General features: G+C 30.4%; 11 protein-coding genes across 11 annotated transcripts; 4 read left to right on the top strand and 7 right to left on the bottom strand.

The window, feature by feature from the left end:
* Positions 1–451: 451 nt before the first annotated feature.
* Positions 452–2,521, top strand: NAEGRDRAFT_46065 (uncharacterized protein; the record flags this gene model as incomplete). Its single annotated transcript, XM_002681677.1, has 1 exon — positions 452–2,521. One exon carries the CDS (start codon positions 452–454, stop codon positions 2,519–2,521), a length of 2,070 nt encoding a protein of 689 aa, XP_002681723.1.
* Positions 2,522–2,594: 73 nt separating this feature from the next.
* Positions 2,595–4,340, bottom strand: AM33 (uncharacterized protein; the record flags this gene model as incomplete). The annotated part of the gene is made up of 3 exons (XM_002681527.1): positions 2,595–3,103; positions 3,181–3,960; positions 4,057–4,340. The coding sequence occupies 3 exons, from the start codon at positions 4,338–4,340 to the stop codon at positions 2,617–2,619; spliced, it is 1,551 nt and encodes a 516-aa protein (XP_002681573.1). The 3' UTR covers positions 2,595–2,616.
* A 382-nt stretch (positions 4,341–4,722) lies between these two features.
* NAEGRDRAFT_35199 (uncharacterized protein) lies at positions 4,723–5,887 on the top strand (the record flags this gene model as incomplete). The annotated part of the gene is made up of 1 exon (XM_002681676.1): positions 4,723–5,887. The coding sequence occupies one exon, from the start codon at positions 4,723–4,725 to the stop codon at positions 5,836–5,838; it is 1,116 nt and encodes a 371-aa protein (XP_002681722.1). The 3' UTR covers positions 5,839–5,887.
* Positions 5,888–5,942: 55 nt separating this feature from the next.
* Positions 5,943–7,160, top strand: NAEGRDRAFT_46062 (uncharacterized protein; the record flags this gene model as incomplete). Its single annotated transcript, XM_002681675.1, has 1 exon — positions 5,943–7,160. The coding sequence occupies one exon, from the start codon at positions 5,943–5,945 to the stop codon at positions 7,158–7,160; it is 1,218 nt and encodes a 405-aa protein (XP_002681721.1).
* Positions 7,161–7,359: 199 nt separating this feature from the next.
* NAEGRDRAFT_46061 (uncharacterized protein) lies at positions 7,360–8,886 on the bottom strand (the record flags this gene model as incomplete). The annotated part of the gene is made up of 1 exon (XM_002681526.1): positions 7,360–8,886. The coding sequence occupies one exon, from the start codon at positions 8,884–8,886 to the stop codon at positions 7,360–7,362; it is 1,527 nt and encodes a 508-aa protein (XP_002681572.1).
* A 146-nt stretch (positions 8,887–9,032) lies between these two features.
* NAEGRDRAFT_62850 (uncharacterized protein) lies at positions 9,033–10,245 on the bottom strand (the record flags this gene model as incomplete). Its single annotated transcript, XM_002681525.1, has 5 exons — positions 9,033–9,379; positions 9,429–9,441; positions 9,485–9,767; positions 9,837–10,083; positions 10,215–10,245. The coding sequence occupies 5 exons, from the start codon at positions 10,243–10,245 to the stop codon at positions 9,033–9,035; spliced, it is 921 nt and encodes a 306-aa protein (XP_002681571.1).
* Positions 10,246–10,481: 236 nt separating this feature from the next.
* Positions 10,482–12,839, bottom strand: NAEGRDRAFT_46060 (uncharacterized protein; the record flags this gene model as incomplete). Its single annotated transcript, XM_002681524.1, has 2 exons — positions 10,482–11,880; positions 12,814–12,839. The coding sequence occupies 2 exons, from the start codon at positions 12,837–12,839 to the stop codon at positions 10,482–10,484; spliced, it is 1,425 nt and encodes a 474-aa protein (XP_002681570.1).
* Positions 12,840–13,779: 940 nt separating this feature from the next.
* Positions 13,780–14,909, bottom strand: NAEGRDRAFT_56867 (ubiquitin fusion degradation protein domain-containing protein; the record flags this gene model as incomplete). The annotated part of the gene is made up of 2 exons (XM_002681523.1): positions 13,780–14,573; positions 14,646–14,909. 2 exons carry the CDS (start codon positions 14,907–14,909, stop codon positions 13,797–13,799), a joined length of 1,041 nt encoding a protein of 346 aa, XP_002681569.1. The 3' UTR covers positions 13,780–13,796.
* A 352-nt stretch (positions 14,910–15,261) lies between these two features.
* Positions 15,262–19,702, top strand: NAEGRDRAFT_78230 (WD-40 repeat-containing protein; the record flags this gene model as incomplete). Its single annotated transcript, XM_002681674.1, has 1 exon — positions 15,262–19,702. One exon carries the CDS (start codon positions 15,262–15,264, stop codon positions 19,663–19,665), a length of 4,404 nt encoding a protein of 1,467 aa, XP_002681720.1. The 3' UTR covers positions 19,666–19,702.
* A 243-nt stretch (positions 19,703–19,945) lies between these two features.
* NAEGRDRAFT_62845 (uncharacterized protein) lies at positions 19,946–21,458 on the bottom strand (the record flags this gene model as incomplete). The annotated part of the gene is made up of 3 exons (XM_002681522.1): positions 19,946–20,034; positions 20,069–20,905; positions 21,251–21,458. The coding sequence occupies 3 exons, from the start codon at positions 21,456–21,458 to the stop codon at positions 19,946–19,948; spliced, it is 1,134 nt and encodes a 377-aa protein (XP_002681568.1).
* A 1,426-nt stretch (positions 21,459–22,884) lies between these two features.
* Positions 22,885–26,272, bottom strand: NAEGRDRAFT_62844 (myosin; the record flags this gene model as incomplete). Its single annotated transcript, XM_002681521.1, has 2 exons — positions 22,885–26,046; positions 26,105–26,272. The coding sequence occupies 2 exons, from the start codon at positions 26,270–26,272 to the stop codon at positions 22,885–22,887; spliced, it is 3,330 nt and encodes a 1,109-aa protein (XP_002681567.1).
* Between the last annotated feature and the right edge of the window lie 15 nt (positions 26,273–26,287).

Genomic DNA, 26,287 nt, shown 5'->3' with positions numbered 1-26,287 from the left:
CATAGTGGAGGTGGTCTCTCTTCGGGATAATACACTGCTGATGAGGTAATGTAATCATCGTCATCACCGTTGTACATTTTTTTTTAATTTTGTAATCAAATTGAAAATTTCTGCTTTGCTCTGGAAGATTTTGTTGTTAGCAAAATTGAGACATCGAGTGGACAATGGAATTAAAGGAAATTGCAACAAAATTGTTATATAAGTCTATTGAGTACCAATTCACCAATCGGAATGTTTTCTTTGCCAAATCAGAAATTTGATGAACGGTTTTAAAGTGCGAAACTCATCACGATGAAAAAATCATTAAAAATTTATTTAATTCAAAAAGAATAATAATAAATATAAAATTATATATTTTAATAGTACATTCAGTATGTTCAAGTTAATAACCGATAATAATAAGGTTTTCATCAGCTCCGATATTTAATTTTTAAATTTTTTAATAAAAAAAATGAAAAAAGCAAGAAAAAACAACAAGGGAAATTCTAATCGATCAAATGCTAGTAGTAATACATCAGGCAATAGTGGAAAAAACAAAAATACAAATTGCTTACTAAGTAATAGAACGTTTTCGGATCTTCCGAAGGAAATTATTCAGCATATATTTAATTTTCAAGCCTATTTGGAAATTAAAATTGTTGAATCCTATGCTATGGGAGTGAAGAAAAAATTGGGATGTATTAAATTGGATGGACATTCAAAGAAATTGATACTTTCTCGCTTTGATACATCAAAAGTTGCTAATATTTCGGAACTAATTTTTAATCAAGTCTTCGGAAAATGCAAATATTATCAATATAGTTCTACATTGTATGATTGCAACTATCCAATAACAAATAGATTGGTCATGTTGTATCCGAATGTTAAAGTTTGTACAGTAGAACTTGAAAATTGTGTGGATGATTTTTACTTTCAATACTTCTTTAGAAAGAGGTTGGTGGATGATCTTTTCTTGAGAGTAGCCTTTACTAAACTACACAAGGTGGTCTTCTCAAATGGATATAAGAAGGAAAAGTTTTGTGGAGGATCTACACTCTGTACACTAAGATTCATTAGAGAATTACTAATGAAAAGACTCTATGATCCTTGTGGAAGAGAGCAACTGATTTCAATTGATATGCAAAAAATAGTGTTAAGAGAAAATAATTTAGAAATACTACTGCAAATGTGGGAAGCATTTACATCTCACGAAATTGTTGTTAGTGAATCTTTGAAAGAGGGATTTTTGTCTAGGTTTGAAACAAGAGAATATGATGGTGGTAAATTTCTTGACTCTAGGAAAGCAGTTATTGAAGATAAGGAGAATGTTGAACTATTCACACTAACACAATATTTAGAACATTTACAAAATACTATTATTGAAATTATGTTTAAGGATGGAGATAAGGAAGTTTTTAATGCTGGAGAAAAGGTTGACACAAATACCTTTTTAGAAAAACTACCAGAGATTAGACAAACTAAGTTTAATTTATTCAATACTATGAAAAGTAATCATCTTGCCCAAACTTTCAGATCACTCATTAATTCCTTAGGATATTTCGAGAAGAGAGTTCCAAATGTTCCACAAAATCCATTAAGAAGAGAAAGGATTTTCCAATTCTTTTCATATTTTAATTATTTGAAAAAGCTAACTTTTGTAGTTGACAGCCCAACCGAGTGTTTAGAAGAGACTATGAAGTTGATCAAAAAATATTTACCCAATTTAAAGCACATGGACATTAGAGGAGGTTTTCACTCTCCTGCCTCTCTGGCCATGTTATTACGTGATTTCCCAAGTTTGAGATCAGTTGTAATTTATTTGACCATCAGAGCATATCCAAAAGTAATACCTGGAAATGATTCTTCTGGTAATGCTTACATTTACAGTCCTTCTGTAGGTGTTGGTGTTCCATACCTTAATGATTTGAATAGTTCAGTCAAATATGTTAGAGTTCAACCAAATCCATCTTCCACTCTTTCAATAGCATTTGATAGAGAAACATTTTTAAAGCAAATTGTTAACAAGAAAATACAATCTCTCAAGGGTGATTTCATGCTGGCTGGAGGTGCAGAAAAACTACTTCCAATTTCATCCCTTGGCAAACTAGTTTTATATAAGGCTAATTACAATGTATTCGAAAGATTTGACTTTTTAAAGGTATTGTCACAAACTAAGAGTTTAAGAGTTCTCTATATTCATGAATCCTTATTGAACTGGAGACCAAAGGGTTACAAGCCAACTGTAGAATTTTTCCAGAAGGAAAGTATGGAATATGCCAGAGATTTGAACGCTTGGAAGATGAAATTCAAAATTTATTGCAAGAAGGAAAAGACTCCTCTAAAGAAATTATTATCAGAATGTAAGAATATAACCAAGGTCAAGGTTTATTATAGATCCATCAAGGCATTCAGTGATTCCACAAATACAGCCAAAGAAATTCTAGTTGAATTGGAAAACCAAATGGCTAAAATGTACATGGAATATATAGGTCAAAGGTTCAAACATTTGGAAAGATTTTCTATGGTTCCTGTTTTGGAATAATTAATGGGCTAATTAATAAACCATATTAAAGAATATTATGATTCAATATAATTCTTTTACAATGTGTACATTTCATTCAATAAATAATGTTTATTTTAAACATTACACACAATAACATGCAATGATGGATTTTCCATTTGAATAACAAAAGTACTACCGTTCTTTGGTTCAATATTTTGAGTGAACAAAGTTGAAGCAGTATGGAGTTCCTTCAATTGACTTTGAGTTGGGTAGGTTGGTGAGCCAATTTGCTTCCATTTAGTGAAGGCATTGGATCTAGTTTCATCAATAATATGAGTCTTGCAATTGCTCAAAGTATTGGAAAGGCTGTCAACATTGATAGATACAAGGAAAGCTTCAGCTTTTTGAGTTGGAACTTGATAATTTGAAGCAAAGATCATGATTTCCTTTGCTTGCTTGTTGAGGGTTGCAAAGACATTGACAGTTGAAGTAGAGGTGGTAGTAGAATTGAAAAGTTCATTACCAGCTTTAGCCATTAATTCGAATGCTCTCCAAACTGGTTTTCTGACACCATAGATTGACATCATGCCAAAGTTTTCTTGGAAAACCTCTGGGTATTGACTAAAAAGAAAATATTAAAATAATTATTAAACATTAAAATGGAAAATTATGAAAATTAAAAATTGAAAAATACAAACCCATGTTCTTCAAACAAGTCAGTAAAAGTCCAATAACTGTAAACTTCAACAACTCCATTAATAGAAAAGAGTGTTCTTGGAACGAGAGCAGCTGGATAAGAAGAATCTTGATAGAAATAAGTTCCACTTCCAATATTATTCAATCCAGAATTCCATTCAGTATAGAGCAATGGAGTATTTGGTCCAACAATATTCTTTGTTTGCTTGGCAACTTTAATCAAAGTGTCAGTTGCCAAAGGTTCAATATCAGTTGGATATTCGTGAGTTGAAACAAAATCATAAGGAACATTATTAGACTTGGCATAATTGACAAAATCTTGAATCCATCCAGATCCTGCAGTTGCTGGTCCACCAACTCTAAGTCTATTACTAATTCCCTTAATAGTATGAGCAGTATTATTATAAAGATTGAAATAATCTTGTTGAGTACCAGTCCAGAAAGTATTTCTCAAATTTGGTTCATTCCAAACTTCAAAATGCCAACTAGCAACTTCATCCAATCCATATCTTTCAATTAAATGGGTAACGAAATAATAAATCAAATCATTCCACATTTTCATTGACTTTGGAGGTGAAATACCACCCTTGTAATGGAAAATAGTCTTTGAAGGATCACTGGCAATCAATTCTGGCATGAAACTCAATTCAATAATTGGTTTCATCTTCAATTCACCAACAAGGAAATCATAACATTGATCCACATTAAAGAATGAATATTGAAGAACATTAGGATCATGTCTACTTTGCAAAACAACACTCATATCATCATTGAAAATACCACTATTGTAAAATATTAACAAAATTGTAAACGAATTATAAGCAAAAATACACAAATTCTTCTCTCACACACTATGTTCAACTAATAAACAAACTTACTGGAATCTAATACCTGTGAATCCCAATTCCTTTTGAGCCAATTTCAATTGTTCTCTCCAATCTGCTCTCAAACAAAAAGTAGCATGACAACTACCGACCGATCTTTTCCAAAAATGATTTAATGGTGCTCCATTTCCAACCAAGTTAATATTAAATTGTGCAACATCATTGGAAGTCTTTCCTTCGAGAATCTTGTTCGAAGCAGCATTTGCGAAGGCTAGACAACAACAAACGAAAAACAAGACGAGGAGAACGAGCTCCCGCCCAACAACCAATCGATTCATTTTTTTCATTGTAAAATAAAACGCAACGAAGAATACAATAGAGAGAGTTTGAGAGATTTTTTGAGGGGTTTGTTTGGGATTATGATAATATTGTGTGTGAAAGTTGATGCCAAATAATGGTAATTGTGTTACTAGAGCATGTCCTTTGATTTATAAATTGGGAAAGTAGTATTAATTGGGAACTAGAGTTTACAATCAACTTTTTTCTCTAAAGAATGAACAGTAAGGTTTAGGAAATAAAGTGCAAACTGGTTCATGGATAGTGTCTCAATGTCTGGATTGAACTCATTACAAAGTTTCTCTAAATCGAGTCAATTTATGTTTTGGTCAATTTAAGATTTGAACAAAATCAATTTTAGCAACAAAAAACAAACAAAAAAAAATGAGCAACGAACCAAGTAACACCACACCAGAGGAAGAAGCCAATAACAATGGTTCTTCACCATCATCTTCTTCCTCGGAGAGAGATACTCTCACATTTGTAAATAAGGAATATAATAGATTACACAAAGATTTATTCGAGTTTGATGAAAAGTTTTTAAATCCGACCTTTGCCAAGGCTTGTAAAGATGCCAAGGAATTACATTATTATTTTGATTTATTGGAGAAGGCTGAAAGTGAGGAAGCTTTTAATACTATTAAAAAGGAGTTTAATCAGAAAAAGAGAGAAATTCTCTTGACCATTCTGACTGAAGAAGTTCCTCAGGTTTATAGCTTGGAAATTTTCACTCCAGAATTTTCTCAGAAAATGATTGAAGAAAAGAATAATTATGAAAAGAATCATCATGTTAAATTGAGACCAAATTCAATGAATAACTATGGTATTGTCATTGATGAAATTGGATTGGGAAAATTCTTTGATGTATTTATTGTGGAATATTTGTGTCCATTGGCCAAGATTATGAATCCAGCTGGATTTGATTTGGATGATCATCATACCTTCTTTGTAGAATACTTTATTGGTGGTGATAAGGATTTAAATGTTCACGTCGATGATGCCGAACTCACATTAAATGTTTGTTTGGGAAAACCAGGATTTGAAGGTGGAAATTTATTCTTCAGAGGTCACAGAGATAATCCAAAGACTTATAATCAATACTTTGAATATCAACATGTTGTTGGGAGAGCTGTGATGCATGATGGAGCATTAATGCATGGTGCTTTACCTCTTACTAAGGGAGAACGAGTTAATTTGATCATTTGGGCTAGATCAACTGAAATGAGAAGACAAATTCAAGAAGCAATTAAGGAAATGCAAGAACAAGGTCATCACCACTGTTGTCAACATGATCATCACCATGAACACGAACACCACGAACATCATCATCATCATGAGCATGGTGAGTGTTGTCAACATGAGCATCATCATGAACACTCTGAAAATTGTCAACAACACGAACATCAGCATGAACATTCTGAAGCTTGTCAACATGAACACTCTGAAAACTGTACACACGACCATCATGAACATTCTTGTTGTAATCATGAACATCATTAGTAAATTATTCCAAAAAACAGTCGAAAAAAACTTCAAACTCTACCTTCATTACAATAAAAGTACAAGAACGTAGTACGAATATTCGCAAAACTTCATCAAAAAAAATGGCACCAAAGAGAAAAGCCACCCATGAAGCACCATCCAATAAATCATCATCAGCAAATTTACAAGAGGAGCAAGAGAATAAAATTGAACAACTAGATGCCCACATGATAGAGTGCTATGAAAATTATCAAAAGAATGAGAAAGTTCAAAGTTATGATGACTTTTGTGATTTGGTGATGGTATGGGCGGAAAGAAAGAAGAGAAAATATGAAATGGCGCGTTTACCTTCTTTAATCAAATCGTTACCACCAGAAATTGTTGCCTATTCGATTGTTCCATTTATGGATTTGGAAAGTGTATTGAATGGATCAGTGTTTTTGGTTTGTCGTCCTTGGTATAAAGGTATGATTGATGAGGAAAGAATGTGGCAAGAATTGTTTTGTAGATTGTGGGATATGACATTGGAAAGTTTTAAAAATTGGACTAAATGGCCAACACAATTCGATACCAATGATATAATTGTTGTGGAAATTAATAGAATTACTCGTTTTACAACAAAACCAACTATATTTACAAAGAGTGGCAAGGAGATGATTAAAGAGCACTCGTATCAATTTATGAAGGAATTTTGTTTGTTAAAACATGCAAGTTTTGACAAACATTCAAGAATTGGACCTGTGAGAACTTTCTTTTTAACTACCCATCAGGATTGTAGTTATGCTGATACTACTCTTATTGCACCATCCCTTTATTCAAGATTTCACATTACATCTGTAGATCACAAGTTGACCTATATTAGTGTAACTGATGATGGAGATACTAACAATACAATATCAACTATTCACTTTACATTGGATTATTACACTGCACTCATTCCTTTTTCTATGAGGATTGATATTGACTATAGTGTTTCCTATGGTGGTGAAACTCATGAAAAAGGTATTTCTATTTCTGTATCTAGATTACACAGTGATCAAGCTAGTGACTTGGAAGATCCAAAAAGCCAAACAAAACTCATCTTAATGAAACAAGGTGATGGGAATGAAGGTGATGAGGAAGAGGAGAATGATGAAGAATCTGAACAAGACGAAACTGATGGGAATGAACAAAAAGGGTCATCAAATAGAGAACAAGCTATTTCAACATTTAAGAAAGAATGGATTGGACAAGATTTTGTAAATATTGATGATGACGGTCAAAGTTGGTTGTTCAAATTTATTTCAACATTGGGCATTGATTTGTTGGATGAAGCATTGTACAGAATGACTGATGAATAATGCTACAAAAAAGCTGCAAAGTGATTGTATTTGATAAAGTTGTTATTCTGTAAAATTTGCAGTTGTTAAATTAGAGGTCAACTTTCTAAAACTTCTTTTCTAAATACGGCTGAATATTCTTTTATTTTGATTAGATTCTGCTAAATTGATTAGTGTAAGTAATATGTAAGGGAAGGTTTAAGGCAATATAATATTATCTTTAATCTTTTTGGAATTTTAATTTCTTAAATTTAAAGTGCAGTTGAAGAACACCCCTCTCGAAAACACATCTATAACCTCTTCTGTGAGACTTTTCCCACTCTCTATTTACAATTCTAAATGAAATATCCTCATAAGGTGGACCAGAATGGAATGTAAGAATGGAGAATTCATCATTATTTGGATCTCTTTCTAAAGCATAGGATGGTGTGATACTTCTGTCAATTAAATCTGGATAGAAAATGTTGAATTTGTAACCTTGAATGACTTTTGGAGGAGGATTTTCAAAATCATAGTGAGTTCTATTGTAATTTGTCCATTCATATCCTGTTCTTACACGATTGAAGAATTTAGGTTTTCTTGGTCTATACTTATCATTCCATGCATATTGTTGGTTGACTAGTTTGACTTCTTCCACTGTATCTTCATCACCTTCCTCTGTTTCCTTATTTTTGTATTCTCGCATTAATCTATCATCTTCATTGGATGCTCCTCCTGATATTGAGTTATGATCCTTCTTTTGTTGAGTAGCATTATCCTTGTAAGATGAAGGAGTATTGTGTTGAGTGAAAATTCTATCAGTTGTACCATTCTTTTTCATTTGTTCATAAACTTTGATTGCTTCCTGATGAATTTGTGAGACAATGTTCCTAGCTTTGTAAATTTGGAGGTACTTTTTCAAACCTTCCCAATATTCAACATCTGTTGAAGCATCTCTATTATCTAATGTTTCATTAATTAATTGTTCCATTTCTAATAATTCATCCAAATTCTTATCAGATAGCAATTCTTTAATTTCAGCCACAACTGAAGCATGAATATCTTTAGTTCTTTCTTCTTCCTTTCCTACCTTTTTCTTTTCATATTCCTTTGCAAGATTAATTTCATCCTTGACAATTACAGAAAGTGCTCTCCAGAAATCTTGATAGTCAATATCACATTCAATCATTGTTTCCAAATCTTCTTGAGAATCTAATAAATCTTGCAATTTTCTATCATGAAATACTTCATATGGCTTTTTATACTCAACTCCATAAATTCTTTCATGTTCACTGCTTAAAATCAAATGGCTGTCATAGTCATCACCAAGTAATTTATCCTTAAATCTCAAATATTTCAAGTTATTAGTAACAAAATCAATTAATTTTGCTCTTCTTTCTCTCAATCTAATAAACGATGCTAAATTTTCTTGTTTCAAGTGAAATTCAGATTCCTTCTTTTCATATTCATCAAATCTTTCAGCTTCTCTTTCTCTGAAAACTCTTTCTCTTTCCATTTCCCATCTTCTCTTTTCCATTTCTCTCTCCAATCTTTGTTGTTTTAATAACAAAATTTCCTTCCTTTTATTTTCGGTTAATGATGATGAATTGTCTTCTTGTTTTGTCCATACAAATTTTTCCGATAAATTGCTATCATTGAAGGGATTTTCATCATTGGTATATCCTAACATTTTAATAACATCCTTTCCGTGATCATTTGATTTTTGTTTCTTTTCCGAGTGGATCGGATCTTCGAGTTGTCGTTTCATTTTTTTTTTAAATAATTTTTTAACGGAAAATTTATTTTTAAAACTTTGTTGAACATGGAGAGAGAAATATTTAAAATTGTTTACACAAGTTGACCTTAGTGGATTGAGAAGGTAAAATAGTGAGGATAATTTCAACAGTTTCCAGATTATGAATGTTCCATAACAAAAGTAAAAACATCTGGTGTAATGTAGTGAGCTGGATTTTGATGATCTAATTCACCCTTGTAAAGTCCAGTTTTTACTAGAACTGATCTCCAGACACCTCCTGCTTGATTGGCTCCTTTGATATCGGAAAGTAAATTATCACCAACCATATAAATGGTAGATAAAGGTTCTGAAATTCCTTGATTTTTGGCTAATTCCTCAAGTCTCTTTTGACAAAAATCATATGTTACCTTTTCAGGTTTACCATATTGTGTAATATTGAGTTCTTTTTGAGTTAATTCTCTGTAAATATTCTTTAAACATAATTTAATCATTCCTTGTCCAAATCCTTTGGTGTTTTAATTGATTAGAAATTTTAGAATTATAATATAACATACTTGGCCATGAGAACTGCAAATTTCCACAATTAATTAAACATTAATGAAATACTTACAGATGATGAATAAAGGAAATCAGCATTGGACATGATTAATTTACAATTTTGTTTATGGTCAACCAAGTTATAATCCTCAGTATGTCCAGGAACACCATTATTAGCCAAAACTAAATCCATAACAACTTGAATATCGCGTCCTAAATGATCACTTTCATACATAAAAAGTACAGCACTAACAGCATCCTTTGGATCTACATTAAAATTGTACAATTTCTTCATACTTTCATATTCATCCTTTGTAATATCTCTTGGTGGGAAAATACTATAAATGAATGGATATCTAATGAGAATTTGTACAATGTAATATTAAAAACATTAAATTCCAATCATATTCCATATATTCACCTACTTTTTATGATAATCAGTAACATGAATAGCATTTTCAAATCCATAAGATTTAGCCACATTCAAACAATCATATCCACCAACAATTAAAACATTTTTATCCTTGTAATCCTTTGCAAATTCTTGAAATGGGGTATGACTTAAAATCATTTGTTCCGATGTTAATTGATATTCCTTTGGTAAATCCAAAATATTGTTGAGTTGAGAGGTTTTAGCCTTTTCCAAAACTCCTCCTCCATTTGTAAGACATACTAAATTGTATCATCCATAATTTGATCCAATAATTGTATATTTAAATATTTAAATATTTAAAATAATTATAATTTTAAATAATATTATTATTTGTTATTAGAGTTCAACAACTCGTTTATAATATACATACAAAAAGGAATATTCCTATCTTTTAATCTCATCAAGGCTTCTCTAGCCTTCGGAATGGCATGATGACTTTTTAAAAGTACACCATCAATATCAAAGGCATAAGCACTCACATGACGACAATGATGCTGTTGAATTTTATTGATCACAAGGTTGAAAGTGGAGGAATTTCTTGTTGTATTGGTGGTCAATAATGTACGTTTAAACATTTTTTAAATATATTAAATAGTAAATACTATATTGAATTTCCAAGTTGAAATTGACTTGATTTTTATAAGGTTAGCTCACTTATATTTGGACATTTCATAACAATGGATGATTTGGTACGTGCAGAAATGTTTCTATTGGAAGAAAGGTTTAGTTTTCTCAAAGTTCTATTAGAATAGATATGTGGATGAACAGCTTCATTGGTAATCATATTATCAGAACAATTCAATTCGATAATATTCAATAATTTGATAAGAAAGAGGAAGGCATCATTATTCACCTTATTCTTGGAAAGATTCAATCTCTGAACTTGACTCCAATGAGGAATGGAAAGAATTTGTTCACCTGTAATTTTAAGTGAATTCAATGCTAGGTTTTCAATGACCTTTCCAATAGAATGATAATGAGCTAATAGATCAGCAATACCCTTATGTGTTATATTGGTTCTTCCTAATCTGATGTCTGTGAGTTGAGTGAATTGTTTAATCTTATCAATGGAAGAATCTGTAATATTATTGAATTCTAAACTGAGAATTTGAAGTTTTTCTAAGAGAATCTCCTTAATATTTCCATCATCTAATTTTGTTCCATTCAAATAGAGTTCTTTGAGGCTTGTCAACTTGTTGATGGATGAATTTAAGAATTGCTTCAAGCCATCAGATTTGTAAGTACTTGTTTCTAATCTTAAAATTTCCACATCTGGACAGGAATCAGCAATACTTCTCAATACATTTGTGGAAATATTTGTTGAGAGACTAAATGAAAGCTCAATAACCTTTGATACAATTGTTCCTAGGTCAAGATATACGTTCTCAAAATCAGAATCTTCATAACTCAGCTTTCTAATATTTTGATTTTTGAGAATTATTCCAGGATTTGTAATTTTACAACCAGTGATATCCACAATTTTGATATGTTTGTGTTGTTCAATACCAGCAAATGCAATATCACTAACATTTGTACAATATCTTACTACCAAATCAGACAAGTATGGTAAATTAATCAATAACTTGGCTACAATTTCATCATTGATGAATTTAACTCCTGACAAATTGACGTGTCTCAAATTAGGAAGTGAAATAATACTTGCCAAGAATAATTGAACGTCAAGAGTGGAGCTATCACAGAGCGGATTACTATATTCAATAGATTTCAAATGCTTGTTAGATGAAAGAATTCTAATAACATTTTCAGCAGGTAAACGAGTATCAGATATTTTAAATTCTTCCAAATTTGTAAATAAATCCAATTGATTAAAATCTTTAAAACTTGTTTGTCTAGAAAAATTAATTTTCCTCACATAACCAATATGATTTACAATAATTGGAGGTAATTCACATAAAGAGTCTTCTCTAGTGAAATAATTTGATATAAAATCAATTGAATGAATCCTAGAAGGTAATACCTGATCAAGAATTTCAGATTTCATAAAATTAAACACCAATCCATCTCTTCCAATAGCTCTAAAAGTAGAAATTGAAACATTCTTAAAAATCAAATGAATTTCACCATGATATCTTCCCATAAATAACAAAATTAAATCTGACTTGTATTTCCTATACAGAAAGGCATATCTATCCAAATCAAGAACATAATGGCAAAGAATTGAATGAAGAACAATATCGGAAGGAAGTTCTTTTAATCTATTTTCGAATAATTCTTCCTCATGATTTTTGTCGAGCATGACTATATCACAATCATGTTGATCAGAGGAAGAAGAAGAACTTTGCATTATGTTTGGATGAATGTTGATTAATTTTTTTTAAAAACTTTGAAGGCTTTGAAATTCTAAAGTTTTTTCCAGGTTCAAGTTTATTTTTAGCATTAACTTACTTCAACATTAAGATGCTAAATTCAATAATCCATTGTTCAACAATATATTTGGAGAAGTAAGAAATTGTTTGGTTTCGTTTTAATTTCATGCCAAAGTGTAGAATCACCCAATTCCTACCTAGATGCTAATAAATTCTGTGAAAATTCTCAATTTCATATAAGAACCAGCAAAAACTTTACAATTTTTAAATTGGAGACAACGACGTGGCAATAAAGATTTTATTCAACAATTCCATGTATTAATCCTCACGTATCACCAACAACATCCAAACCAAACATGCAATACTCAACTTGTCCCCAATGAAAATCAAGTATAGAATTGCTGATATCATTTCCCCGCCATGGAATTTAAAAATTGTAAAAAAAAATGGAAAGCGTCTTGGGTTTTGTTTCTCACAAGGTTCATCATACATTTAAATCACATCCCGAATTGTTGGATAAGTGTGATTCGCTGACTTTGATCAAGAATATTCTGGGGAATATTATCAAGAATGCCTTTGATGAGAAATTTAGAAAAATCAAATTGTCGAATGAAAAGTTTTCGGAGAAGGTTGTAAATGTACCTGGAGCCTATGAATTGTTGGTTCATAGTGGATTTAGAACTGATGGGGAATTTGCAATTTTACCCAATGAAGTAGATTTGAGAGTGATTGATTTGGTTATTACAATTATTGAAGGATATGTATGTTTGAGATTTTCTAATATTTATATTAATAATGATAACAAAGGAACAAGAAAAGTTTACCATCAATAGAGATGATAAATCGTCAGCATCTAGTATTGAAAATACTCTCAAATTGACCGAGCTCATTAATGCTGCAGAAAAATTAAAATCTGACACTTCTAATCCTGAATATAGATTGGAATATGCAACAGCTGTTGATGAATTGAAACAAGAGGAATTATATGAACATTCAATTAATTTACTTACAGAAGCAATTGAGAATATTGTGAATAGTGGTGTTAGAGATGATAAATTAATGTATAAATTATATTATAGGATTGGATCATTACAATACTTAAAGCAAGATTTAGATTCAAGTTTGGAAAGTGTCAAACTCTGTCAGGAATTAATGAGCAAGTCTAGTGAATTTTCAGAAACCGATTTTGGAGAGATTCATCACTTATGTGCATGTATTTATGGAACTAAAAAGATGATTGACCAATCTATTGAAGAATTTGAAAAAGCACTCAAATATAACTATGAAAAGAGGGATAATACATTGAGACAGAAATGTAACACTGTTGCAAGTTATTATTTAAAACAGTGCATGGAAGAAAAAGAGGAATTTGATGTTTGTGTAAAACATTTAATGAATGTATTGAATGAGAGTCCAGGTCATGAACATACCTTACTTGTTCTAGGTATGATTCATCAAAATTTTGGTAAGCCAATGGAAGCTGTCAAATTCTATAAGGAATTATTGTTGAGGCCATCCACAGACTATGACGGAATTTTGCAAGCTCAAAATTATGGCAAGCAAAAACTGGAACAAATTTGTAACGAACACAATATTGAAATTGATTTTAATTAAATAATGAATATTTATTTCAATGATCTTCCTTGACCTGCGAATGCTTTAAATTTGCTTTCATCCTTCTTGTCAGTAGTAGCAGTAGCAGTGGTAGTGGCTGTGGAAGCACCTGGTTGGCCTGGTTTCTTTTCTTCCTCTCCATAAGTCTTTCTCTTCCTACCAAGTACTAATCCCGAAGTATTTAAATTAGTTCCACTTGCACCTGAAGCTGCTGTTGGTGTAGATGTTGTTGGTGTTGTTGTTTTTGTTGGTGTAGTACTTGTTGGAGTGTTATTACTTGATGAAGATCCTCCTTTTCCGTCCAATCTTCTTCCAACTCCAACAAATTTTGGTGGTTCTTTTGGTTCTTCTTTTGGTGGTGGTACATTAGTTGGTGTTGGAGTGATATTAGTAGTAGTTGGTTGTTTGATAATATTATTATTGACCTTGAATAATTCATCTGCTGATGGAGTGATTGGATTTACAGGTGATGGAGGCATATCAGCAGGTCTTTCAAATTCAACTTTAACATCTGTTTCCACAATACTCACAGCTTCACAATCTCCACTCGCACTAGCAACAGCTACTATATCGATAAAGAATTGTTTGTTGTTGTAAGCTATAATAATAGTATCACCACGAGAAAGACATGAAAAGTTTCTGAGTTGTTTTTCTAAGACAGCCTTTGGATCGGAAATTTCAATAAAGGCTTTTTGTTGTGGTCTGATTTTTACAAATGTACCCTTTGGTAATGCTACACTTTCAACATTAACAAGAGATCCAGGTGATAATTGCAAGTATTCTTGCATCTAAAAATACAAAATTTGATCAATTAAAAATCATATTAATATTAATAATCCGTTTGAATAATTTAAACCTACCCAGAATGGAATGTATGCTCTTCCTTCCTCTGCACTAAATTCTAAAACACCACAATGTGTAGCTTTTTTCTTCTTTGAATTTGAAATTTTAAAAAGCATTGGATATACAATATTTAATCTAGCCAATTCATCAAGAGCCGATGATGGTAAAATAATTTTACCTCCTTCATCTATTTGAGGTTTTCCACAAAAAGCACCAGTATACACTCTGTATGGTCGTTTAAATACGTCAATTCTTTGACCTTGAAAGAAATTGTTCATCATTTTTTTTTAAAGTTTATAAATAGTATCAAGTGTGTTTCTTCTAACTTAAGCTTGTTTACGTGTTCTCTTCATTGCCCATCAATAAGCGCAACATTTACAAAAAGCTTAGAGTTCAACCACCATGAGTATATTCTAATTGGATGTAAGATGTAATACATACAATACTGTGATGGTATTTGAGAATTTGAGATTTAGTGCATTTTAAATTTTTTCATCTTCTTTTTCTTGGTGATTTCCAAATATGATTTTCAATCGAAAAAGATTTTATTTTAAAAAAAAATTCAACATCGCATCGGGTGCAGCAAAATCATCATCACTTTGTGTTTTTAAATATTTTGGATTTTTTGAAAACATGTCCTTGAAAAACACAGTGATATTTTGGAATGATTTACCACCTTCTTTTAGATACACTTGTGCTAGTGTAATAAAAGATAAACTTGTTACCGGAACAAATAGTGGTATTTGTGTGCTTTGGAATTTTGATCAAGAAAGTACAAGTTATGTTCCCTTCTCTTTAATGTATGGACATCAAACTAAAGTAACAGATTGTTGTGAATGTAGTTATGATAGTGCTTCAACAAATAATAATAGTAGTAATGTAAAAGGACCACTACTTCAAAATTCATCACCTTTACCAACTCCGCAATCACCTTCATCTTCTTATAATCCACCTTATGGATTAGATAATAATAATTGTTGTTGTAGTATTAGTTTGGATGGTACAGTTTGTGTATGGAATCTTTATGATGGACGTTGTATGGCTTTATCACCAAATTTACTTTTTGATGTTGTGCCACAATGTATTTGTAATTTGAATAGATATAGTAATTATAATTCAAGTATTGTTGCAATTAGTGGTAAACATAATATGATTTATTTATTGGATTTGAATCGTTTAAAGATTATTCGTGTTTTGGAAGGACATACTGAATGGATTGCTTCACTTTCTTCTGGACCTTTTATTATTACGGATGATGTTAAATCAAGGCTTAAAAGTGTCATGTTAAGTGTTGGTGATGATCATAGTTTGAAATATTGGTCATTTGAACTGGACGAAAAAACTCACACAATTAAAAGTGAAGAACCTCTTTTCAGTATTCAAGCACCTATTGCAAATCAACCAAATGTACAACAATTTAAACCTGTAATGGTTGTTAATAATTACTATTGGTCACTTGTTGCTGCTGTTTATAATAAGGTTGTTTATATTTATACTTATCACTCTATTCAACCAATTTATACTATAACTTTACAACAAACTTTGGAAAATGAACTATTTCCACTTTCAAATAATTCTAGCTCAATTAGAAAGAATGAAAAATTCAAAGGTGCTTTATTTATTGCTAAAGACCTTTTGTTACTTCACACAAGTAAGGGTAATGCTTTTATTTATAAAATTCCATCAACTGGTAGACAAAGAATTAAATCTATTATGGATGAAGTTTTACAATTTTATTCAACTGATATTTCACCAAAACAAAAGCAATATGATAATAATGATGGTCTTTTATATATGGCTGATGAGGAAAATGGTAATGCCAATGATTTTGGAGCTGCAATTGAACAAAGTGATACAGGAGATGATGTCCAACTTGGAATTACAGTTGAAGGTGTAACACCAAGATCTAATACTACAAGTGAATCTGCTTCTGTTGCTACTCCTAGTGAAACTAAGAAGGATAAAAGGGTCAAAAATCTTCAATTAATTGTTCCAGAAAGAGGTATTACAGAATCTAAGAGTAATACTTCTCTGAAAAGTGAAGATGAATCACCAACAACTCCATCTACAACAGATATTGATATGTCATCAAATGATTTAACATCTATTGGTGCTGCTATTGAAAGAGCATTCTCTACTTCTATTATGGATGCTTTACAACTTTCTTCTTCACCTTCTACTCCAAACTTTGACAGAGTTGCTCAAAAGGAACAACCAAAAATTGTTAAAGTTATTGATAGTGCTCTCTCTGAAAATGATCCATATGGTGATTTTGTTTGGCAATACGATCCAATTAGTAATATTCTTTTACGTGTTAATAACGATGTTATTATCATTTGGAAAGTTACTATTTCATCTTCAACAGTTGATATTACACTGCTATCAAGTGATAATAGACTTGCCAAGGGATGGAATACTTCCAATACTGTAAAAGAAAATAGCTTAACAAACAAGTCTCCTATCAGTGTTTCTCATTTTGCTGTTGAGCGTATTTCTCCATGTTTAATTAGGGGCTTCCATAATGGTGATGTTCATATTCAATATACTACTACACAAAATAATGGTAAAGAAGATTCACAAGAATTGTACATTCAAAATGCTCACAAAAAACGTGTTACTACACTGCTTGTCATGAGTGATGATGACAACAATCCACTTTTACTTTCAGGAAGTGCAGATTATAGCATTAAGGTTTGGCAACTGGATTCTACAGATCTCAAATATCACAAGTTGTTGAGATCTTTCAATTATCACTCTGGTAAGGTTGATTTACTCTTTGTTCCTCCAAGAACAATAAGAAGAAAGTTGCAAAACTGCTTCTGTTCTCTTTCAGATGATGATCACAGTGTTATAATGTACAGTGTCAAGACTTTGGATGTCATTCATATTTTAGGTGGACATGGAAGTACAGTTGTTGCAATTTATTGGAGAAGTGATTTGGATTATTTACTTGTTCAATGTAGTGATGGTACAGTGTATGTTTGGAGTATAAGTACGGGTCTATTGGAAAGAAGAGTTTCTGGAGCTTCTGCCAAGTATTTGATCAAGACAAGTGAACAATCGAGTGTTATTAGTGGCAGTTTTGGTCAATCTGATCCAAGTACATCATCTGGTTCTAATAGTCAAGGATCTGGATCTATTGGTTCTTCTGGTATTGTTAAATTGTCCTTCTCTAAACAATCAGCAACATCTGAGGCCTATAATAAGGCTAAAGGATTCATAGAATCCATATCACTTCAAGTGAATGAACAAACACCAGATATTCAATTATTGACCATTAGTGTTAGAAGATGTGTTACATTTATCAACTCTAAGAAGAATTTATTCCTCAAATATTTTAGTGATGGAGATTTATCAAACACATCTGTTAATCCTGAAGATGAAATTGAAAATAGAATTAACGACAGAAATATGTCAGCTCTGTTAACATCCCTTTCATATTTATTACAATATGGAAATGATCCTTCACTTAAACAACTTAGACATGAAATTCGTTTTGCAATTTTAAGAATTCAAGGACAACACAATGATACATCAGATTTTTCAATGATTGATAATTTAGCACCATATCCTAAAGGATTTATTGGATTGAAAGGTGCAGGTGAAACTTATTCACTTATTGTTCCAAGTATGAGTGATAATTGCCATCCATTTATTTTCTCACCTGTATTATCTTCTATTTATATGATTGGTGCTGTTTCTGTATTGACAGCTATCAGTGCTAATTTACCTGCCACTCTCAAATTCCAAAAAACCTGTAATGATTGCATAACTTATTTCCTCAATCAAATTCACACCGGATTTGATAACTTCCAAGAACCATCATTCTTGTGGTGTGCACAATTTTTGAAAGATCAAACAAAGGATGTACAACAAGCTGCTAGATCAGTAATGTACAGTGTACTTCAAAGAATGGAACCTGTTCAACACAAACTTTTAGCTGAAAAACTTGCAAACATGATCATCGAAAGTTCTAACAAGACTTCATCAAAGCAAATTAATACCCAAAGACAAAACTTTGTTGTTGCCCTCGCCTTGTTGGCATACAGAGTTCCAAGAGCTGTTGATGGAAGAATTGCCACTCTGACAGCAATGGAATTGATTGATATTTTAGAGAAGGGAGGTCCACAACATAGTACAGCAATTACTTTGTTGGGTGATGCTTATTCAATTTGGAAGTTTTATATTCCTGATCCAATGGGATTCTGTAGACAACTTTTCCAAATTTCCTTACCAGCCCTTACTTCACAAGTACCTTCTTCTAATAGTTCAGCTGCTGAGATTAGTCAACTTGCTATTGACTCACTCCAAGCATTTGTTAACATGGCAAGTGCAGATACTCCTCTCTATATCGATTTTATTACGAATATCATTTCAAATGCTCAACAAACAAGTACAACCACACTCAATGCAGCAATTAGTTCTCTATTCCCAGTCATGCAAAGACATCCAAAATGTTTAATGGATCATTTAGTTGTATTGACATCTTTATTATTGAAAGTTTTGGATCCTCATTTCCCTGCTATTAGAGATATTTGTATGGCCAACTCGACAAATATTCTTCGTTTCATGGTTGAAATTTATCCAATGGTTTCATTCCATCAAGAAAAACAAAAGTTAGCTGTTGGTTCAATTAATGATGGTACAGTTTGTATTTATGATATGCGTACAGCAAGTAAATGGCAACTATTTGAAGCTCACCAGAAACAACCTCAAAAGCAGAGTCAAAAAGGTCAACCTTCTGCTTCACTTGATGCTTTGAGTTTTTCACCAAATGGTCAATATTTGTGTTCTTTCAGTGCAGCTGAAAAGACATGTAAGGTTTGGAATACAGATGCTGGAAGTGGAGGAACTATTTTACAATTATTAGGTGTCACTAATAGAAATGTCAAGACATTTGAAATTGATCCAAATTATGTAAGATCACCTTTGAAACCAATGGAAATTTTAAAGTTTGTTAGATTTGAATGGGACAATAATAAGATGTTCTCATTAAAGCCAGGAAAGAATTTGAACAAGGTAACCTTTAGACTATAAAACAAAAGTAACATTAAAATTTAATCAATACGTTTATTTCCTCTTTCTTTTCTTCTACTTGTTGTTAAGGTAATTTTAGCAACATTGGAAGCAAATTGCATGGCTTTTTTAGGTTGATTGGATTCAAGTTCTAAAATTTGAGAAACCATTTGTCTTAACAAAAGTTTATCCTTAGCTTGTTGGAATTTAGTTGAATTATTACAACCTTCCTTAATTTCAAACTCAATCTTATCTCTCAAATCAACAGTAAAACTGAGTGGAAGTGATTGAACAAATTCAATTAAATTCTCATCCAAGAATGGATGTCTACACTCTCTTCCATGTGATGCAATAATTCGATCATCCCTTCCCAAATTTCTATACCACAATCTATTTACATCCATATTCATTTCCTCATTTAAACCTTCCCATCCTTCATCTTTGAATCTTTTAAGATATCTTCGATAACCTCCAAGTAGTTCATCACTTCCAACTCCACACAATAAAACTCTACTTTGAGATTGTACCAATTGACTTGTATCACTCCCATATAAATACCCTCTTCCTCTACTAGCAAACCATAATACACATCCAATAGTATAATCTAATACTGTATTGTTTGGATAAATTAATTGTTTAATAGTATTGGCATATTCTTCAACTTGTGCTTTTAAAACATCAATTAATACTAAATTAAATCTATTTCCATATTTATCATTTAACATTTTAAATGCTTGAATAGATTGAATTCTATCATGTCCTTTTGATACTTGTTCCAATGAATTACCAAATGAAACATTTAATAATGTAATTTTTTCATTTAAATTATTTAATGAATTTAAATGTGAAAGTGAAGCTAAAACAAGTGAATCAATTCCACCAGAAAATAAAATTGCATAATTTGCTTCATTTTCAATATCATTTAAATTGTTTTCACTTCCATTTTTAGTATTTTCCAAATTTGTTAATTTTGGTCTTTGTAAAAAATTAATTCTTTTAGAAATTGAATCTGAAAAAATTCTATAAAAATCATTTAATACATTTTTATATTCTTCTGAATGTAAATCTTGTAATTCTTTAAATAAAATTCTTTCCTTATTAATAAAATTACTTTTATATTCATATTTCTTTAATTGGTTATTTTTTAATTGAAATATAAATGGTGGAATTGATTTAAATTCCATTCCAGGAATACTATTACTAGAAATAATCAACTTTCCATTAGAATAATAATAAACTAAACTTCTCTTTCCAATTTTGTCTCTTCCAAATAATAAATAATTAAATTTAATATTAAAATAAATAAATGCAAATGGTCCTTGAATATTATTAAATATAGAAATTATTTGTTTTTTATCATTAATATTATTATTTAATAATTCAAATAATAAATTTGTATCATTACCATTTTTTAATTCATTTTCCATATTTGGATAATTAAATATTTCACCATTCCATAATAATATTTGATCAGAATTTGAAATTGGTTGAATTGTAACATTTTCACCTCTCAATGATAAAACACTTGAAATAAATGTAAAATTATTAAATTTTAATTTTCCTAAATAGTCAGGTCCTCTTTTAATTATTAAATTTTCAATTAAACTTTCAATTTCATTCCAATTTTCATCATTATTATCATCATTACTATTTGATAATGATAATGATGAATTGCTCTTGTTATTCAATTCATCATTATTACCAACTCTATCTTCATCTTCATCATCGGAATGAATTAAATTATTATTATTTAATAATTCTAATGATGATGATGATAGAATACATTGTGAATCATAAAATCCAATACCACACATTTTTTTTTATTATTAAAAAAATTACAAAACATATCAACACTTTTTAATAACTTTTAATTTACATTTTTACAATAAATATACTTTACAAAAAAAGAAACTTTAAATGTTTTTTTATTGTTGACATGATTTTTTAATATAATCAATGTAATTAATTAAATTTTCCAAAGTTTCATCAATATATTCTAACAATTCTTCATCATTTGTTTCTGTTAATAATTTATTTTTAACTACACCTTCCAAACATGGTAATAAATTTAATAATTCCTTTTCAATTCCCTTTTCATCTGCATAAACATCAAAAATTCCATTTAATAATTCTAATAAAATTGGTAAATCTTTACATTGATTAATTGATTCTATAAATAAATTTAAAATTTTCTTTTTAAATTGATTAATTTGTCCGAATTGAATTAACAAATTTGGATAATTTGATAAATTAAAATTATTTAAAATATATTCAATAATTTCAATATTATCAATTTTTTCATTAATAATATTTAATAATTCTAAAATTAAAATTTCATTTGTTTTTAATAATTTAATTAAAATTTCAAAAATTTCTTTTGAATTATAAATTTCATTATTAATTACATAATGAATTAAAATTTCTAAATTTAGAGATAAATTTTCTGAATTTTTAATATCATTTAAAATATTATCAATTTTTTCATAATTTTTCAAATTAATTGAAATTCCATTTATAAAAGTATTAATAATTCCATTTTCGGATAAATCAGATAAATCACCAAATACGTTAGTTTCAATTTCCTTTGTAATTAAATAAATAATTTTTAAAACTTTTTCTTTATATTGATTTTTTAAAATATTTAAAATATTTAAATCTAAATTATTTAAAATTATTTCTGTAAATTGTGGAATTAATTGAATTAAAAATTCTAAAATTGTATTTATAATATTTTCAATACTTGTTTTATCTTTATGATCATAAATCATTGTAGGATGTAAATTATTATCACTTGTTTGTAAATAATTAATTGATTTAAATAATTGTTTAATTAATTCACTTTCCATATTTGTAAAAATACTTTCATCAACAAGATTTAAATTTCTCAAAGCTTTTGTACTTTCTAAAATAATTGGATTATGTTTTTCAATTGTTAATAATTCAATTAATCGTTCAATAGCTTTATGATTTTTTAACATTTTAATTGAATCTTGTTGATTATTTTCATCTTCTAAAATTGTTTGAATAGTTTCACAAGCTTGTTCAATACTTAGAAAGGATTTGGAAAATAATAATTGTATAATTTTAGGTTCATTCTTTTTATTTGGTGGTTCTTCCAATATTGTTTCTTCTCCTTCGTGTATGGAGACTAGAATATTTTCTCCATCATTTTCTCCACTGTTAGTAGTTGAAGTAGTAGTTGATGTATTATTATTTTGTTTTTTACGTTTTCCCATTTTTTTAAAACAATTTTTCTTCGGAGGCAGATGCAAATTGTTGTTGAGGTTGTTGTTGTTGGGATGCAGCATTGGAATTACTAGTGGATTGACTCTTAATCTTTGCCATTACAACTAAAAGTTCATTTGGATGCAAGTACTTTTTGATGACACTTGTTTCCAATTCTTCTAAAATGGTTGCAATAATTAAAAGTCTTTCTTTTCGTTGTCTGAGAGCATTATCAATTAACTTGACAATATTCTTATTAATATTCAATACAAGTAATTTGAGTTTTTCCTTAGCAATGAGAATGGTATCCTTACTTGAAAGTGGATCTAATGGACGAATTGTAACCTTTCCATAAATCATCTTTTTAACATCAATACTATCAGCAAATCCATCCAATCCATGTGTTTCTGAAATATAATCAGATACAATAGGTTTTGGGAATAAAACTTCTGTTCTAAACTTGCTTAGGAATATCAAATTCTTAAAATCTCTTTCAGCATCTCGTTTCATAATTCTAACAATTTCCTTGATTAATATTTTACATTCTTCTAGAGTAAAGAGTTGATCAGTTTTGATACGGAAAATTAAATCCTTTCTAGCTTCACTGAGAGTAAATCCAACAAGCTTTCCTTCATCAACTTTCCAAATCTTGACACTTTCTTGTTCTTCCATATTGGCTTTACCAGATTCGAGTTCTTCCAATTCCTTTTTAACTCGTTCTCTTTCTTCCTTTTCTGCTTCAATTCGTTTGAGTTCTTCCATCTTTTTCATTTGAACTTCTCTCAACTTGTTAAGTTTGGCTTGTTCCTTAAGGATAACAGCTTCACGTTCTCTCTTTTCCCTAGCAATTTTTTCTTCTTCTTGTCTTTTGATTTCTTCAATTCTTCTCTTTTCAGCTTCTTCCTTTTCAATACGTTCTCTCTCTATACGAAGTTTTTCTTCTTCTTCTCTTCTCTTTCTTTCAATTTCTTCTCTATGTTTTTCAAAGTAAATTCTTTCTTCTTCTTCCTTTTTGAGTCTTCTCATAGTTGCAACTTCCTTAATAGCTTTGAGTTTTCTAAAGGATGCTTGAATTGTTATCACATATTGAACGAGCTTTTCATTTCTCAATGATTCCAAATCAGAGTAAGCATAGTGTCGAAGGAATACTGTTGATTTACCAATTTGTGCTTTAACTTTATCAAACTTGACTGATTTGATAATTTCTTCGCATGATACTCTCATTTCTTCTTTGGTAGATCCTTTTTGTTGGGCTGGTGGGAGAAGTATCTTGAATTTGTGATAGAATTGATCAAAAGGCATTCTTACACTGTAACCTTCTCTTCTGATTTTAACAGTTTCCAAAACACCAGATGATCTCAATTGATTCATAACTTCAGTAACACTGAACATGTTTGGTTTCTTAGCAGGGTGAGGCTTAAGACATCTAATATAGTGAGGCCTAGTAGAATTAATAGTGGTTAATAAATTGTTAAGTTGTTTTCTGAATGATTCACCAACAGTGTCTTTAGCATTACCAGTATCTTCCAAAAGGTCCTTAATAAAATTACAAGTACTTGTCTTGGTTAATTTGAACAAGTCTCCATTGAGAGTATCCTTATTCTTTTCAATCCACCCAGTAACATTATATGATACATCACCTGCATAGTGTCTAACAATAAAATCTTCCTTTTTCAATGGAGAAGCATCAAAGAATCCTGTCTTTTTCAAATAGGCCTTTTTGAGTTTTTCCAAAAAGTCGATATCTGTAGAGCTAGATTTACAACAATCAGTTAAAGAATTGACAACACCCTTTTGAATCAATTCAATACATTCTTGATTATCATTAAATGTAACTGATGTAACTTCAATACCTTCTTCTCTACATTCATCCACATCTTTCTTAAAAGTGTAATTATTATAAACTCCTTGAAGTGCTTCATTGGCAAAATTGATACACAATTGTTCGAAACTATTCTTTTCAAAAGCTTCAAAACCATAAATATCCAACAATCCAATAAAGTTATCAACCTTATGTTGCTTTGATGAATCGAGATTTTCGTTAATTTTCTTAATAATCCAGTTAAATACAGCATCATATAACGCCTTTGAAAAAGCATCTCTTGCATCACATGCCTTAGCAGGTACTAAACCTTTCAAAATCAAGTCCTTTCCTGCAGAGACATACATTGTTGTAAGAGCCTTTTCAAGACCAACTTGATCAACTCTTAAAAGTTCTGCAACATTCTTTAAAGTTTGCTTGTTTTCAACTTCAGATCCATCACCTCTAAGATTAAATTTCAAATTTTGCATATGTAATACAGCTGCTGTAATTCGGAAGATGGCATCTTGTTCAGTTTGAGAAATACCCACAATATTCATGGCCTTTATAACTTCTGCATATTCTTTTCCGTCATCCACACCATTGACTGTAAAACATTTACCTTGATTAATGCAAGAATAATCTTCAGCCTTTGATAAATATAATTCCTTTCTTCTCTTTGCATCAGCTCCGGCCAATAATTGATAGAAAATGTGATATCCTCTTTCTCCTAGTGGTTGTGATATTACTCTTGATTTTTCCAATAGATAATTATACATATAGGCTCCTAAAATTACACCTTCCTTGTCGAATTGCATAATAATAAATTTACCAAATCTCGATGAATTGTCATTACGTTGAGTTTTAGCATTACCAAAAGCTTCTAGAATTGGAGAACATTCTTGTATCTTGATAGCAATACCCGAAGCATTTTCTCTAATTTTTTCATCAGTTGTTATTGAACATGATAATTTAGATAGATATTTGATGACTGTCTTACAGCCTTCAGTTTTACCTGCACCAGATTCACCACTAATAAGAATGGATTGATTTTGTTTTGTTTCCTTCATGATTCGATAGGCATTATCAGCAATACTCCAAGCATGTGGAAGAAGATTTGAATTCTTTCCCTTATTACAATACAAGTCCATCTTATCATCTTGAACATAGGGAATTGTCCATTTGAAAGGATTCATTGCTATAGCTAAAACTCCTCCAATCAATGTATAAATTACATCCTTTTTATATCTATTTCTTAAACAATTTAGAAGAGTCACTTCATGAAGTTCTGTCATTGATAACAAATCATCATGATCAAGTTTATCCAAGTCATTTGTGTATTTAAATAATTGATCCTCATTAACATTTATAGGGTTCTTAATATTGGTGTACATATAAAATTACTACCATTAGATAATGATGATTCCAACTTACCTCATTAGCTAAAGAGTCGTTAAGGCTCGCAACTGGTTTTATTGAATAGGCTCCCTTTTTGTTATTCTTATCGGCTGCATCAACTTTACCGACTATCCATGACTCTGTTGGATGATTAACGTACACTGTCTCCCCAACCTTAAATAAGCCTGAAAATTGTGCATACATTTTTTTCTTTTGAAA

Source organism: Naegleria gruberi (genome assembly GCF_000004985.1).
Source record: "Naegleria gruberi genomic scaffold NAEGRscaffold_5, whole genome shotgun sequence".
In the NCBI taxonomy this organism is placed as follows: domain Eukaryota; phylum Heterolobosea; class Eutetramitea; order Acrasida; family Naegleriidae; genus Naegleria; species Naegleria gruberi.
This window is presented reverse-complemented; position numbering and strand designations above follow the sequence as displayed.